The sequence below is a fragment of the Vespula pensylvanica genome, chromosome 13, assembly GCF_014466175.1.
Source record: "Vespula pensylvanica isolate Volc-1 chromosome 13, ASM1446617v1, whole genome shotgun sequence".
NCBI lineage: Eukaryota > Metazoa > Arthropoda > Insecta > Hymenoptera > Vespidae > Vespula > Vespula pensylvanica.
The window spans coordinates 2560176-2579109 of NC_057697.1; the positions used below are offsets into that span (position 1 = coordinate 2560176).

Here is an 18934-nt window from a genome sequence, read left to right on the forward strand (position 1 = left end):
GTTCTAGAGAGGTTGACTGATGGAACTTTGCAGATAACTCAAATAGAAATTTGTTATACGATTCCCTCAGTTGCACTCTAGGGACTTCCCTGTCGTTAGTTCCACTTTTACCTTTGCCTGCCGATTTCTCTTCTCACTGTACTTTCTATTCGATTTTTTTTTTGTAATCTACGAACGTCACAATAGTTACAAAATAATTATTTGAATAGAAACCAAGTTTCTTTTTTAACATTTTTAATCATCGATACTCCGAGTGATTATTTTAATTTTGTCGATATATTTATACACACACACATGTACCAATGATTTGGCCTACTTTCAAGGAGACTTACTACGTTGAAATTCGTGATGGTTTAACCGCGGCTCTACGTTAACTCCAGACTTTAGTAAGATGGCGAAATCCACTTACAGCCTTAGAGCTCTTAATGGTTTTACGAGACGAAGTGAGAGATGGATCAAGATACTGCTTCATACTCTTTCTCTCTTTCTCTCTCTCTCTCTCTCTCTCTCTCTCTCTCTCTTTCTCTCTTTCTCTCTCTTTTTCTTCCCCTATTTCTCAGAGATAATATACTAATGTTCGTTGCGATGCCACAACAAAACCATAAAGCTATTGCTAAAATATTTGTCATCCTGACACAAGTAACATTTCACTCAGATAAATTTGTATGCGAACTATTCGCAAATCCTTCATAATCTATACATTATTTGGATGTTTCTGACGAATATGATATTTAAAATGAATGTCCGAAGATTTAGATGTATGTTTAAATTTTTATTAATGAAAAAAAGAGATCTTAAAAGAGTGTTCAAAGTTCAGATGAATTGGAAAGAATACTTGTTAGTAAACTCTTAGAAATCTATATATATTTTGTGGTGGCGAATTCGAATTTGTATTATCGAAGAAAGAATGGGTTCTTAGAAATTTAGATGGACTTTAAAGAATAGTAAATCACCTCGTAAATCTATGCTTGGTTCTCCTAACAAACTCGATGACAAGAACTTCCTTGCGTTTCGTTACGGATAATAAGATTTATTACCAAGAACGCTATTTCTCTTCTCTGTCCAGAGAGACGTTACGGAAATTCGATATCGACGTCGAGCTACTACTTCGAGATTCGTCGTGAGATCGTATTACAGATCGTCGCCGATCGTTTTCGACGTTTATTGGATCAAATGTATCTCAAATCTATCTACAGTCCGAAAGAATTTTCTTTTGAAGAAGTTACTTAAAAGAAAAGATAAAGTGGATATGCTCTCTTCAGACAATTGAGTCTAAAATAATGCTTTGATTTCTAAGTTAGTAAGAAACTTACGTATCTAATATCCAATACGTGATGATGTAAAATATGTATTTAAAAAAAAAAAAGAAAAAAATTTGGAAAATCCTTTGCGACGAAAAATATTCATGAAATAAGTTCAACTACTTATTATATTTTCTTTCAGTTAATTATTGATTAAAATAGATATTTATTCTTTTGGAAAAAACTATACCTAATATGATAATTTAATTGATAATGATAAAAATAATTCAAAGATTCTGTTTGATGATTTTGACTATTTGTTCAAATCGTTTATTCAGTTTTTCAAATAACCGTGGGCGTTTATCTGAACAATTTGAATTGCACGAAGGAAGGAGAAAAGTAAATTTCTTAGTTCTTAATTTTCTTCTTGAGAATAAGAAATGGGCCAACTGCGAAAAAAGAAAAAAGAGAACTTTCTTTCCATTGGAATCTGATTACACTTTTAGCTTTAAGGATCACGGAAGAGAAAAGTAAAAAAGAGGATTGAGTTTTAAATGCCTAAGTTTTCATTATGAAAAAGGAGCTTTTCTCACTTGTGACATTTTTCTTCAATAAAATACAAATTTGGTCGAACTCTGATGGATGATCAAATAGAAAAAAAAGAAGAAGAAGAAGAAAAACAAACTTGAGAATTCCACAGGTGGTTTTACGCTGTTCATTCTTATTCAATCAAATAAATAAATTTTATAAATTGTAAAGGGAGAAAAAAATTATATAGATATATATTTACATACGCATATATATATATATATATATATATATATATATATATATGCTATCGTAAATATATTATATTTCGACGTAGATGTTATTTAACAAACAGTTGAAATAAATATTGAATATTCCCACGCGTAACGAAAGATATTTGCCGAGTTGTTCTCATAAATATTTCTACCTATCTCTTTAGTAAATAGATACCTCTCGGCGGAGGACAAAGTTCATGACATCATGTATTAGCCCGGATTTGCTAAGATAATAAGATTAATTACTATCCTAACGCCTAACTCTCGTTAGATTTCCGTATCGAACTACTCGGCTCTTTTTTTTCTTTTATGTTCCATCAGCCTCGAGTAAGTTTGAATTATTAATATTTTCAAAAAATCAAATTTTTTCCATTTGTATCATTGAAAAATAAAAATAAATTATTTCTTTGTGTATTCTCGTTTACCATGAACTTTTTTAAACATTTTGTAAAATTATATGATCACGTCCTCGATATTAAATTTATTATTTTTCAGTAGATATGTATATCATTTAATTGAAACTGCCGGGGACATTAATTATAATTACGAAATATTTTCTTTCATTCGATCTCAATATTCAGATATTCATCAAAATCGAAAGTATGATATTTGTAATTGACATCTGGCTATACGTCGGTCAATCGAGTCTACCCTTTAATATGGGCCGAGCAATTTCGCCCGCAATTTCCATATCCATATGCAAGCTACGTGATTGGTCCGTGGTATTCTTGAATAATCTCATACAATTCTCTACATACGAGAGATCGATACTCTAAACAACAAGATTAAGAATCCCTTCTATCTTTCAAAAATCTAAATTTTATGTTAGAGTGAATATCTCTCTCTTCCTCTTTCAGTTATCGTTAGATTAAAAAAAAAAAAGAGATTCTTTAGGTCTCTCAAAGCAAGAAGATAGAGCTGAAATTTGTATATATGTATTTACATAAAGGGAAAGAGGAAAAGAAAGAGAGAGAAATAGATGTCTTTTGATATTCTGTAGTGCACTTTTTATTACCATATGAAATTGGTCTCGATCGAGTTATCCTTTTGCTGATGGTACTCACGTTCTATGTGATTTCATTTCCTCGTTCTTATCAATTTTCCTTTTTCTCTCTCTCTTTCTCCATTTCGCACTATCTCTTCCTATTTTTTATATACTTTATCAACCACTAATGAAACCTCGAAATAATTCTGACATTTGTTGCATTGACGTTTATTATATTTCTTTAAAACGTATTATTATCTTATGAAATTTATGATGTTAATTATTAAGAAAGACTTTCTATATCATTTTAATATTATTATGTTACATTTCTAAACGTTTTGATGAAGAAATAAGAAAAAAAAGATCGAACGAACTCTGTAAAAATGAGAATGAAACAGATCGATGCTTGTACGTTTCAATTATCAAGCCTAGATCGATCTTCTTTCCAATCGCTTAACACCAAAGAACTAATATTGTTAGTTCACCTTCGACGTTTAACCGAATCATCCATCAAGCTCGATTTTCAACACATCGTTCTCGTACTACGATCTTTTCTCTTTCTTGGGGAATCTCAAACGATTGCCATCTAATTCGTAACAACGTCTTAGACAATTTTCCTTTTGTGCTGTGACAACTGGTTACGAGAAGATTAATGAAAATATCTGAATTTAATCGTTATATTAATCGAGTAGATAAAGTCTAAAGGAATTTATAAGTTTTTTAATAAATCTCGAACCGTATTTAATAAATACAGTAATACAAGTAAAATAATATAAGTAAATTATTTAATAATTGATGAGAAAGTCTTATCAAAAATTTTTTCCCCATATGAAATAGACATTAGATTATACTATTTAATTGATTCAAATCCAATGAATGCTGTAATTATTAAAATAATCTGAATAGATTATTTAATAATTGATGAGAAAGTTTTATCAAAAAATTCTTCTCTATATAAAATAGATTTTAGATAGCAAATTTTAATTGATTTAAATTTAATGAATGTAGTAATTGCTTTCGTTGTAAAATAACTCGAGTAGATGTTTAATAAAAAGAAAAGTTATGAGGAAGGTTGTTACGCGTTTTCTAAAAAAGCAATTTTTTTTCTACGTGCAAAATAAACTTTGTGGATTGTACATTTTAATAGAGGAAAAGATAGAATTTTTATAAAAGTTTCAATTTCTTCTCTACATTTATTTTACTTTCACATTGTAAAACGTTCATAACACAAAATGTTTCCCGATCTAATTCAAGGTGTTACAACCATGTTGAATTTGCCAATCATCATCGTGAAACATCGTAAAACATCGTATAAAATTTGAACTTCCTCGATTACTCATCGTGTCGGAATTTCTACCCATGATCATTCGTTCGCTATAGTAACTCTGACATTAAAATTACAACGGCTCTCGAATGACTGACCATACCTTCACTCTAAAACAATGTTTCTCTTTTTTTCTCTTTTTTCTTTTCACTTTTCTCTTTCTCTTTTTCGAAATAAAGGTTTCGAAATCATCCATGTATTTTATTCTCGACATTTATGTTCTTCTAACGAAAAAAAAGCAACAAAAAAAAAACGTTTTCCACGAGCTTCTCTTCTCTTGATTTGTGTATAATATTTCATGATTGTTATATTTATTCTTCTTTCAAAAAATTTTCAGTTTTTGTAAATATTTTACGAGATGTACAATAATTATTAATAATTTTAGTATTACATAAAAATAGAATTTTTTTTTAATATAAAATCTCATGGGATGACATTTTAAAAGTTTTTTAAGAAAAAAATACAACAATATTTGTTGTGCAAAAAAAAAGAACAGAAACCAATAGAAATGATCAACTAACTCGTAGCATCTATACTTCGATCAATAAATAAATTTCAATTGCAAGAGATATTTAAATTACTTCTCATTTTTTCACTGCAATTCTCAATTTTCATTGCGAGTTGAATACATTTTGTTGTTAAAAATTCCATCGTTGTAACTTTAAAGTCACAATTAGAGAATACACGTCATATAATCTTTTTTGTTTGACTTAAAGAAACGTAGAAAAAAAAAAATAAAAAAATTTTTTTTAGTTCCTTCTTTCGTTGCTAAGAAAAATATACGGAAGGGAACTGAACGTGTTAGAAGACTAACAGCCTTTAGGCTCTATTTCTATGATATACATATATGCATATATGTATATATATAGATACATATCTATGCTTGATATTCGAATAAATAAAGAACAGTGAAAAGAAATCATTTCTGGTTCGTTAAATCTAAAACGATAGGAAAAGAATCGTATCATAAATTGTTATGAAAAGTATACAACATTCTTTTCTAAGATTTTTTCTCATATTATTTTTATAACGATGATCAATCGTTTTAAACGTTTACTATTAAAAATTTCAATTTTTCTTATCGTCATTAAAATTTATAATACAAAAAAGTCCGCGCTCGAGAAATTTATATAACAAAAATGCAATGTAAGAATAATGATAGAAATTAATTGCCATACTTTGAAATATGTTATGATTTGATGGATCTATATAAAGTTTACGAGCAGCCACGAAACGTGTGAAAATGATATATCTATGATGAAATGCTTGCTGGGAGGATGATATAACATGTTGGTAATATTCACAAAAATGTCTGAATATGAAAAGTGAGGTTCGAGATCCGATCGAAATTTATTCGAATGGTATCATTACAGAATTGACTTCGTTGAAGTATAAATGAGGAATCGTTTGTTAACCTGTGTAGTTAGTTATGTGAATGGCCATTATCCCTCTTTCAAAATTCATTGATTGTCACGAATTGTCAATTTTCATTTAGAAGAACTTTCGAGTGTTATTTCCAATCCTTAAGGGCTCTTATTAATATATTCGAAATCGAATATATCAATGAGGTGACTTTGATATTCGATTTAAAGTTTAAAAAAAGAAGCAAAAAAATAAATAAACGAATAAAACGTTGATCGTAGAGTGAAATTAAAATGACAAAAAATGTTTTTTTTCTCTTCTATTCTTGTTTTTTTTTTTTTTTTATTTTTAAACTGTCATTCAACTGTAGAAAATCCATGAGATTAGCCTTTTCGAATTATTCGAAAATCCGATTTATGAGGAAATTACGATGAAATTTCACGTTTTATCCGTACTCGTGTCAACTGTCTCACGTGAGCGGATTCATTGTCATGAGCATAATACGATCACAGAAGCAGAATGTAACTAGTCTTTTCGATCGTTCGCGTGGAAAAAGACTTCGGGTCACTTAAGTCGACTTAGGAAGCAAATTTTCATTGTTTCAAATGAATTCAATCTATTTTGGAAATAATGAGTAACTTCGTTTCATTTACGATAACATTAGAAATTACGAATAAACGATATTTTTTTTATTTATTCTTATTACTTTTTGAATTAACTTTTTTATTGTATTTTTTTTTTTTCATATAAATGTTGAAGACATAAAGAGACAAGCGAAAGACACACCGTTCGATCAATTTTAGAAATCCTTTGCGCCCAGATGCAACCGAATTGCAATATATCATTTATTTTGACTGTTTGACGCCTGTAGCAAGGCAAAATTTTCTTTTTCAAATAAAAAAAAATAAAAAAAAATAAAAATAAAAAGAAAAAGTTTCTCCGTCGATTTATCGATCTTTAATTTTAAACGTGACGACGAGGATTAGATTTTAAAAATGAAAATAGAAAAAAAAGAATATGCAATTGCTCGTGATTCCAAATTAACTGACCGACTTTTCAATCCTTCCTGAAAACTCTTACGTATTTTTTTGTTGTTTCTAGACACCTAAATTTACAACTTACAGGATATTCAGTATAAATTTATCTGACGTTCCGCGAAGGTCTAATCTCGTTTGTGCATATCGCAAATCGCACGCGAAGTATGAGTTTCCGCCATGAAATAAGGATAGTTCTTTTTCTCTCTCTCTCTCTCTCTCTTTCTCTCTCTATTTCCCTTATTCACAATTTAATAAAAAGTCAAAAGAATAGAAAACTATCACAGATTTTATATTTCTCGATCATTCCTTTTCATCGTATTTTCATTCATTCATTTTAATAATTCACTAATAATAATTACTTTCATTAGACGATTAAATGAATCAGATTATTAACAAACGGACAAGATAAATTCACCGAAAGATTTCACTTTTAATTAAAATTTTTGTCACAATTCGTCATTGTGTATTGCTTGTTTGAAAACCAAAAAAAAAAAAAGAAATTAGAAAAAACGTTCGCGCTACAATTAATCTATTTCTAAGAACTATTAAAATTAAATTGTTTAAATAAAATAAACTCACCCGCAAATAATTTTCTTTTTCACTTCTCAAATTTGTATCACTATACTGAAATATCTTTTTTTTTAATGACGTTTAGAATAAGGGGATGAAGAAAACTCGGAGTTAGACGATCGTAACTGTACGCGCGTCTCGACGCTACTGGCCAAAGAACAGTACTCGCAGCACTCGCGTCACGACGCTCGAACGTTAGAGCGCGTACTCGAGACGCCTCGGCGTATAACTATCGTGCCAGCTGATTTCCACGCTTCTCTTTGCGTTTCTTTCCGCGCACACGTGCGCAACCGACACGAATTTCTCTATGTTTAGGTTCTTACTACTGACCTCTGAACCTTCGATTATTTCTTTACAGACTTAAAAAAAAAAAAAAAAGAAAAACATTTCTTTTCCATCGTAAGTCTTCGTATAAAGGATTATATTATCTTTCAATTTTTCTTTTTTTTCTATCTTTTTCTTATATTTATTTTTTATGTTTTCTTCCTTATATTAATTGCGTTTGATAATGATACTTGATTAAGTGAATCTAATGTACGGAAAGTTTTTTATAATGAGTCATGTTTAATAAGAAATAAACTTTGTCTATGAATATTTAATGATATTCGAATGGGATATGTGATTACATCCATTTAGAGTTTTTTTCGTGTGTGTTTAATAAGAAAACAGGAATGTCCATTAATTTTTTATGATAAAAAAATTTTCACAGAAATAATTACTTTTAATAAGATAACACTTATATCAACGTACTTATATTGTTGATATAACATAATATACTCTTATCATAAAAATTAATACTATATATAAAATAATAACATTTTTTAAATGTAATCAAATAATAATTTTTATTCGATATAATTATAGTTTTAACTCTGTAATTATATGAACATTTAACATGAAATTTTGATAATATTGGTAACGTAAAATAGATTCTCTGAAAAAAAAACTTGATATAAAATCTCTAACATATTTCTTGTCTAATTCGAAGGATGACATAACTGAGCTCTCACGGCTAGGCGTTTATTTATATATTCTCATCCTTCTTATTCCTTGCGTCAGTTTTTGGATAGACTTACTTTTTTATTCCACACCGTCGGATTTCTTATTTATAAGATATATAAGATAAGATATGATTTTTTAAGAGAATACAAATATAAAGAACTTAGATTTATATTATGAATAACAAATAATAGTTGTATGATTGGATTATAACGGTTTTCTTTTTTTTCTTTATCGTTTTTTTTTCTTTCTCTTATAATAATCATTAATGGACATTGTGTTGTTTTCATATCAAACATAATCTTTCTATCAATAAATTTTGACGAAAATCTTGTTATCTCTTATCTTCGAAATTATTTTTTCCAAAGAGATTTTTTGTTGAAAGTTTTGTGCAACAAACCTTCCTGATATTTTCATCGAGATTCGTTTAATCCGTATAGACGAGCTACCATTTCTCCGACCAGTCTCTCACATTTTGCGATAGAATTCAATCTCGAATTGTCGATTGAACGTGCTGTACGATTTCTTTTCCTTTTTTTTTCATTTACCCTTCGTTGCGAAACATTCGTGCGTTGGTTAACGGTCCTCTGTTTCCTCTCTCTGTCTCTCGCTCTCTCTCTACCTTTCTCTCTTTCTCTTTCCATGATTGCTATCGAGATTATTAAAAAAAAAAGAAGAAAAAATAGAAAAACAACAACGATCATTTTCATCGTGATTTTTTTCAACAATTTTCTTTTTTTTGCGGTTTAAGAAAATTGCAAACTTCCAATCTCGGATTATTGTTTTTTTAGATTTTTAGAAACGAAATAATAAAAAACAATGATTATCAATAATAACTGATTCTTTAAATTTGAATATTTAAAAAAAATTCAATTAAGATAAATAATTGAAAAAGTTCATTGGCCGTATCAGAAATAATTTTTACAAAATCAGTACTATCAGAATGAGAAACGTTATTACCTAGAAGCTTTCGTTGGTTGTACCAAGTAGCGAAACGTATATTGTGTTTAATGATCCATTATCTAATAGAAACAATAGATTCAACGCTGTCAGTGCATCACGTTACTGCCCATCAACAGAAATTTAGTTCCGTTTAGTTTGTCGTTATCTAAACGTATTCGATATACTTGCGTAAATGTTATAATAAACCCGATACAAATTATTATCAGAATAAATTTAATATAAAATTATAATAGAAAATATATTTCAAAATAATCGCTCGTATAGAATAGAAGATGGATTTTAAACCATAATATATGAAATTAAAATATACGAAAATAATGAAAAATTATTTCGTTGACCAAAAATAATTCGATAGCCTCATTAAAATGGAACAACATAGATAGCAATGAAATGACAGTGTGTAATAAGCTTTGGAATTAACGTGTACCGGAATACGCTCATTGGCAAATATATTATCTGCAAATGTCACATATAATATGAAAAGAAATATCAAAATTATACTATATATGTATATATTGATATGTATATATATTGATAATAGAAACGAATGCGTTGTCAATAATACTCTGTCAAGACGATGCTATTCGATAAGATGCGATTCGATTTATTTCTTGATTATTTCTTTTGAGTATAATCAATGATAGGTCTATTAAAGAATATGTCATAACTAGTAGGAAGTCTAATACGTAAGAGGAAGAGATAGAAAAATAGGTGTGTGTATATATATATTATCCGTAAAAGATAATAGTCGATAAGAATACGAAGGAAGGATCGTAGTAACGACCTAACGAAACGATTCTTCTTCGTGCGATCGAATGTGCTTTAGAGACACTGATGACTCTATTTCGTAGATACGTCGTCGATTGGCGATATCCTCTTTTATCGTGCACCGATAAACCGTGAAATAGGGCTGACTCCTACGATTGGGTAGGAGGAATGAAAAGCTTAAAACCGTTCTGTTTCTATGCCTCTCTTCCTCTTTTTCTTTCGATAGAGGATACATACATATGTGTGTGTGTGTGCGTGTGTGTATATATATATACACACATATATATCAACTTTTCCTATCATTGTACCAAGGCCATTCGAGCGTTTTCCGATAGTAGCCAAAGAATCAAACCGGTTTAATACACCTTGCTGTAAGTAGAGTGCTGTGTTATTATCGATCTTTCTATATGAGGTTAACCAGATCGTGTTTGGCAGTAAAATTAAAATTGTTCGATAATCTATGACAACGATTTGAAATTTTTTTGTAATAAATTTCATCTAACGATATCTTGGTTGTTCTTTTATTATATTTTATGTAAATATTTTTATATAGATGGATCATGACCCTGCGTTTTAAGTGCAATTCGTTCTAATCTCGAAAGAAATACAGTTTATATGTAAAGTAATATCGACGAGGTCAACAAAAAATCTCTTTCTTTATTTCTCTCTCTCTCTCTCTCTCTCTCTCTCTCTCTCTCTCTCTCTCTCTCTCTCTCTCTCTCTCCCCTGCTTTCTCTCTTTTACGAACGTTATTAACCTAACGATGGTTCGAAGTTTCAATCTGGAATTGGGTCGACGTGGTGCCGATCGGAATATTTTCAATTACTTGTGCACACACTCCTCGCCGCATCGGCAATTCTCCGAGTGGTGTGACTACCCGTGCAAATTCCGCTCCTACTGGTTCGTTGTAATACACATGTAGGGCGACATTGAGAAATCTAATGTAACGTTACAATACATGCGTATATACGCCTACGAAATTCAAGAATGCATAGCTTGTCATACGTTAACGTAGCAATAAAATTATAGTAATGTTCTCCTCTTCCCAATTTCACACCCCCATAAACTTTGTTCAAATCGATCATTGAAAAACCCAATGTAAGATCATTTGATATCTCTTATCTCGATAAATTAAATAACCCAATAAATATTAAAATCGATTCGAATGTTTATACCTTTAATCACGAAGTTCGTCTTCTCCTATAAACGAATTAAAATTATTTATTTAAATGTTGATTATAACCACGCCTGGGAATATGGCAACCCTTCACGCTACGCTCGGTCGATAACGTCATTCGTGACATAGAAAAATATAATAGAAAAAAAATATATTATCTTATTGATAGATGGCGTTCTTAAGCAACGTTATTATTAAGTATAAAGTACTACCTATTTTCAGGCGTATTTAATTAACATTTAAGTAAACAATTATTAATATAAATAATATCCAAAGAAACTTAAAATAAACGAGGTCAGAAATCGTTCATTTTTATATTGCATATTTAAGTAACTGGCGATATTCCAGAATAACTGGAAGACTGCAGCATTTGTGAATGTATGTGTTATGTATTAACGAGATCGAATATATACACCTATGTTTATAGTTTGCGTTTCCCCTCTGTAATTTATGCTCACCGTAGTTTCGTCTAAAATTGTGCCAAGGTAGTTTCTAGCCGTTCGGAAAACGAATATTTGACTATTAGACATATTAAATCGATGTACTTAATTTTGAATTCACTTAGGTCCCAACTAAGAAGTTTTTTTAAGGACACGACTTCGTTTTTGAACTAACGTATCTATGAAAAAAAAAAAAATATATATATATATAAAAAAACCATATAAATCTAAAGATATGATCTCGAATGATAAGCGTATACGATAGAATAAATAAATGTTAATCATTGTTTCGTATTTGTAATTAACATATTTGATTAAAATTTATGAGAGCATCGTCATTTTTAATCCCTTATATTTTCATTTCCATGAAGTATAAAGTATTACTCGAGTGCGCCATAGTCGGGGATAAAATTAATGAATTTTGTTTTTTTGTGGATTTCTACGTTAAAAGAAAAGGACTATTTCATTTTAAACCATACATTGTCGTGGAACCTTAAGAAGTCATTTTTTTTTTTTTAATTTTTTTTTCTTTCTTTTTTTTTGTTTTTATTATCCTCGCCCGAGATACTTCTTGCATTCTTTTTCTTAAGATGTTACTTACCTTGAAAGAAAAGCGTAAGAATTCAAGTAATATACTCTATATTCTTTTCTCTAGGGAGTAGGAACGATGTTGAAAAATGATGGTATAAAACAGGATCTGAGTTTACTTTGATATCTCGCACACGAATAATGTCGTTTTAGAAACATACCTAAAAGCATAGCATAAATGTATTACTAAAGCTTTTTCTCGCACAAAGAATTTTTATATGAAATCTAAAATATTTATAAATAAAAGAAAAAAATTAATTACCAAGATTTATGGCGTTTATTTGTTAATGATAAAGAATTATGTTATGGCCAAAACGATACGAGAGATTGTTGAGCCTTAAATAATAGAAAAAAGAAATATAATTAAAATTCTACATTAATATTATTACATTTTTTCTGTTTGTAGATGGCGTTAATACATATGAAAGACTTAAAATTAATTGTCCGTACATCATTCTGACGAGCAAGTAATGCGATATGCTAAGTGAATTGTTTTTAAGATAGAAAAAAAATGATATTAAAGGATCTTGACCCACTTAATCATCCTTAGACTATCATATTTAAATAAAATTTTAATAAAAATCTTTTCAATAATATTTTCAATAAAAAATACCTTTATCGTTCTGCTTTTAGAAATGATTATTCTTCAGAAATTAATAATGAATTCTGTCAAATCATTTTCTTTTTTTTTCAAAAGTTATATTTTCTTGATATTTTTCTATAAAAAAAGAAATCATTCGTTTCGAAAAAAGTAAGAATAATAATCGATGTTCATTAAGTTCTTATCTCTTCTGTGTTTATTTTCTTTTATAGTATTTATATTTTTATGAATGATTTTTCTGTTTGAAAATTTAAAGTATTCTACAATGCCGTGCAGAAAGATATGAACTATCTTTATTTGATGGATTTATAGACTGGTAAAAGCAGAGAATAAAAACGACGTGATATTCTCGAGATCACATCGGTATTTGCCCTCATAACTATTTTCATGACTCCCATAAAATATTCGCCATACCAAGGCATATTAATATTGAGAAACCACGTATGCAATGAGTTATGCATGATTTTCTGCTATTTCTTCACGTTAATAGTTGGACAAAGGAATAAGTTATATCACAGAATAAAAGGGACACCTAAAATAATATATATAAACTTAAATAAAAGTTTCAAAAGTTTTTACATGGATTAGTTATTTACCATGTTATCAAATTAAATGAGAAAGAGAGAGAAGGGAAATTAATAATTACCAAGATCAATGAGAATATTCAAAGTAATACTAATTACTTGAATGTACATAAATGGCTGCATATAGATATCTTATGTATAATAATAACATATTTTCATATTTGGCATATGTATGTATGTGTATGTAAGTATATATATATTATATCTGACACACATATATATATTATATATACACATATATATAATATATAAATATATTTTTTTAGATATAATAAAACTTTTTAATAGATATATAATGTATAAATGTTTGTATCAATTTCATTACTTATTTTCTCCTTATAATTCTGGAAATAATATATCAATAAGAATACTGGAATTTTATTTTATTACTTATTCTTCTGAAAAAAGACAATATATTATTTTTGTGTGCTTTGCTTGTTGTTCATTTGCCCGTAATTGCCAGTATAATATATTGAATCCAAAAAGGATCTTGCAAAATCTCCAACAATACTTCTATCCGGTATACTTTGACTCATTCCATACATTGCAAGCTTTTAAAAATATAATATATATATATAGATATATGTATTGTTAATATTTTTATTCTATACAAATTGATAATGTAATGTTTAATACTCACTTTCCCTTCAACTGGAAGATCAGGGATTTTTAATAAATTTTCTAATTCAGTTTTAACGTCACATAAAAATTGGTCAGCAACACCTGGTTCTGTATGAACATACGTAATACAAATATGTATAGCAGAAGGGAATTGAAGTGAATTTAAATTCCATCCTTTTGCACTAAGTGCTTCAGATAATCTATAGATGTGAAAGTCATTAGAACCTATCGCAATTACCGAACTTACAGGTGTGCCAAAAATAAAAATTCCGTTCATCTCTCTTAATCTGTGAAAGATAAATGTACATTATGATATGAAAAAAGAACAATTTTATGTTCAATTATGCATGATATAGATGCAATCCAGATGCATACTCTTTTTCAATATATCTGCTAGTTTGAATAATTTTTTTCGTTGCTTTTATATATCCTTCGTATCCGAAATACATTAAAGTAGCCCAACACGAAGCTATTATTCCACCAGATCTAGAACCATTTATAGTTGGTGATCCATAAATACCACCAGGCCAATCTGTTGTTATGGTATATTGATAATGTCTATATTTCTTCTCTCTATAAAGTATGACCGAAGATCCTTTTGGCGTATATCCATACTACAGATAAATTGCATAAATAAATAACATTTAAAGTATTATCGGACTTTATATAAGTCCTGTATTATATTGAATTAATATAATATTTAATTTATAATATTTTATATTCAATTTATCGAAATATTTTATTTGCAAGCAAAATTAAAATACCTTGTGTGTGTCAGCAGATATACTAGTTACACCAGGTAATCTAAAATCAAAGAGTGGTATTTTGTATCCTATATCTGACATAAAGCAAATAAGAAATCCACCCAAACAGGCATCTACATGAACTGGAACATTATATCTTAAACCAAGTTTTGAAACTGCTTCGACATTGTCCATTGTTCCATACGGAAAATTAGGTGTTGAAGCTACCAACTAAAACGCAGGTTGATTATGTATCAATTTTAAATAATAAAATACATAATTTTTAATAAAATAAAATGTTCCTACCATCACTGTATTCTTATTTATAGCTTTTTCCATAGCTGTAATGGAGACTGTATAACTATAAGGATTGACAGGTATTGTGCGTATTTTTATATTTAAGTATTGTGCAGCCTTATCAAATGAGCTATGTGCTGTTATTGGTACTACCATTTCTGGTTTCTTGATACCTTTAATTTCTCTACCATAGTCTCTGTAAGCTTTACATGCTAATATAATTGATTCTGTACCACCTGTTGTCATCTAAAGCAATTCATTGAAAAATTAAAGGTATTTTTATTTGTTTCAATGAAGAAGTAAAAATTAAATGCTTACAGTTCCACATGACTTTTCATTGCCATTGAATAAGTGACAAGATATTCTAACAACCTCTGCTTCCATTTTACATACACCAGGAAAAACATCAGGATGTAATGGATTCGTATACGATGCAATTTTATAGACATCAGCCATTAAATTTATAAGATCAGCATCATTTCTGTAAATCGTACCTGATACTCTTCCTTTTTGCCAATCATAATCACCTTAAGCAACAAATGAATTGTTAATAATAAATGTTTTAAAATGAAATACACTCGTTATTAATCTTCTCACCCATTTCTACACATTCCTTTACTTTTAGTAATACTTTTTCAGCATCCAGACCATCCTTTGGGAGTTTAACAATAAATGGAATATTCATAAGTTTACGCTCTGCATCTTTCTTGAAAGTTTCATCAACCTTTGAAAGTTCTTTATTGATTCTTTGTTTAACAGAAGGTATATAACGAGCTAATTTAAAGAACTGCTTTTTTCCTCTTTCTATAATGGCTACAAATATATATATATATATATATATATATATATATATATATACATATATTACATATATAATAATTATTTTATACATTAATCCGAGTCAAAATAATCTTATGCTGTATGTTAAAAATATGCTTGTTCTTACTTGTATCTTGGCAAAAAATAAAATTCCATATCCAAACTGTTCCAAGTACAGTGGTAGCAGTTATAGAAACGATTTGCCATGGTTCTTTATTCTGAAAGGAATTATTTACAATTCCTTTCATATAATCAATATAAAGAATACCCATATTATACCTAATACATAAAAATATTAGAGGGAATTACATTGTTATAGATCAATATATATATATGTCAATATATATAGATAATACCTCAAAATCTAAGAATATTTTAAATATAAGTTTTTAAACACTGTAGAAAACACTTATCTAATACTTTTTGATAGGAATGATAAAAGAGCGTGAAATTTTTATGACGTGGCTTATCTTTTAAAACTTAAAACATTCGAACTCCTGCGCTCTATGCTATTTTTGTACTTTGGAATCAGTCAATGCCAAAATCCGTTTAGGCATTATAATTACTCATACTTTCCTTAATAATGTAACAAAGGCATGAGAAGAATATGTGATCTTGTTATAAATGATTTTATGTATGATTATAAAACTTATAAGCACGATTATGTTAACGATACACTAATTTAAACTACAATTAAACATTGATAACGTCGTTACATGTTCTTTGATATACTGAACGATAAAACGATGAAATAATATGCTACGATATTATTTTATGGATTTGTAACTCTCTAGATTAGATCGAAGTGCCGTCTAGTGTGAATTTTGAAAAGATTTGTTACCGAGGGAAACAGTAATCGATTTGAATATTTTAGAAAGTATTACAAGAATTATCATGTATTGAGGATGAAGAAAGGAACATTGATAAGAGGTAAGCATTTTCACAACTAATAATTTTATAAACTGTTCTTGAAGTGATATGTGAGTAAGAACAAAATAATGTATATATAATATAGATTACTTATACAAAATAATATATATATATATATATATATATATATATATATATATATATATATATATATATATATAGTCATACTTAAGATTTGTTCAAATATTAAAAAATGGAAATATATGATTTAAATTATACCAAGAAAAAGAAAAGAGTTAAATTATCGAATCCTTGTTTAAATTAATAATTTACATTTTATTTAATAAAATGAATGAATACTTGTAAAGATCTTTGAATATTATTAACAATTTTTTAAATTCAATCATTTTATTTAAGCAGCCATTACGTTGCATTATAATTAATTTAAAAATAATCAAAAGTATATATTATTTAAACTTGCGAGTATAAATAATAAGAGCTTCGAATCCTATTTATCGAAATACAAAAGAATATGAAATTTCAACTCTCCAAAACATCCTAGTATGTATTTGATTTATAACTTTTGTTTGAATGATTCTAATTTTCTTATTTTTTACTCTTTCGATTATTACTATATTATTTATTATATTTAAGAACGTTATTAATTATTATTACATTTCATTCAATAAAAAATAAATAAAAGTTATACGAGAGTCTGATGATTTTATAATTAATGGCAATAACATATTAAACTAAACAACTAATTCCGATTTAAAATATTATTTATGCTATTTCCCAGAATAAATTATAAACATTTAGGTATTGAAAAGATTCTGTAGACTCTCTGGAACATTAAAATAATATACAAGTTCACATTAATTGACTATTAATAATTAATTTTAAAATTAATAACAGTAAGGAATAACTTTAATTAGTATTAATTAAAAATATTATTTATACCACTTCCGAATATAAATTGTTAATATTTAGATGTTCAAAATATCCTATAGACTTTCTATAATAAAATGATGTCATAAAAGTTTATGGAAAATGTTTAATTATGAAAAAAAATCATTTTTTATACGTATGGTATATAGATAACATTGTTAGTATATCTATATATATAAGGCGTACTAATTGACTGCCATATTGTCGCAAAAATTCCGATTTTTTAACAGGAGCACATGAGAGTAAAGGAGTTTACCTCTTTTTCCTATCAGCTGATCGTATGTACCGACTTAAGAAGGTGTAAAAACGGTGTACGTGTCGACATCTAACGGAGAACGCCCAAACTAAACTCTTTAAAAATGAATATTTTTAATACCTCTGGCGCCATCTCGCGAGTCTTTATTGAATCTCTAATTTCATTAATAATGTCAGTGGATTGTACCCACTATGATAAATAATGTAAGTGAACTGTACCTACCCGGCGACCTCCTCTACTATCATGTGTTCCTATTAAAAAATCGGAATTTTTGCGACAATATGATGATGAAAATTAGTGACTCTTCCATATATTATATATATAGATATACTAGAATGTTAATGCATATGTTAAAAATAATTTTTTTTCATTATTAATAATCATTTTTTATGAACTTTTATGATACCATTTTGTTCCGCAAAGACTAGAGAATATTTTAAATATCTAAATGTTTATAATTTATACACAGAAGTTGAATAAATAATTAATTCAATTGGTAGTACTTATTTATATCATTTATCCCTCCTGTTAATTAACAAATTAATAATTATTAAACACTTTTTATGAACTGTTATGACATCATTTTGTTCTGTAAAGACTAGAGAATATTTTAAATATCTAAATGTTTATAATTTATACACGGAAGTCGAATAAATAATTATTTCAATTGGCAATACTTATTGATATCATTTATCTCTCCTGTTAATTAACAAATTAATAATTATTAAACACTTTTTATGAACTTTTATGACATCATTTTGTTTTGTAAAGACTAGAGAATATTTTAAATATCTAAATGTTTATAATTTATAAACGGAAGTTGAATAAATAATTATTACAATTGGTAATACTTATTTATATCATTTATCTCTCTTGTTAATTATCAAATTAATAATTATTAAACACTTTTTATGAACTTTTATGACATCATTTTGTTC

General features: G+C 28.1%; 1 protein-coding gene and 1 long non-coding RNA gene across 3 annotated transcripts; both read right to left on the reverse strand.

Annotated features, from left to right (window-relative positions):
- Positions 1–12188: 12188 nt before the first annotated feature.
- LOC122633920 lies at positions 12189–13485 on the reverse strand. The gene is made up of 3 exons (XR_006328233.1): positions 12871–13485; positions 12520–12593; positions 12189–12418 (listed from the first exon to the last, which is right to left on the reverse strand). It is a non-coding gene; the product is annotated as an uncharacterized LOC122633920 (long non-coding RNA).
- Positions 13486–13808: 323 nt separating this feature from the next.
- LOC122633913 (sphingosine-1-phosphate lyase) lies at positions 13809–16661 on the reverse strand. 2 transcript variants are annotated; one of them, XM_043822386.1, is made up of 9 exons: positions 16279–16661; positions 16050–16201; positions 15701–15907; positions 15422–15630; positions 15113–15349; positions 14828–15037; positions 14439–14677; positions 14083–14350; positions 13809–13993 (listed from the first exon to the last, which is right to left on the reverse strand). In XM_043822386.1, the coding sequence occupies exons 2-9, from the start codon at positions 16192–16194 to the stop codon at positions 13859–13861; spliced, it is 1650 nt and encodes a 549-aa protein (XP_043678321.1). In that variant the 5' UTR covers positions 16195–16201; positions 16279–16661; the 3' UTR covers positions 13809–13858. The 2 variants fall into 2 exon arrangements, with proteins under 2 accessions (XP_043678321.1, XP_043678320.1); XM_043822385.1 differs by having other exon boundaries at positions 15701–15916.
- Positions 16662–18934: the final 2273 nt, after the last annotated feature.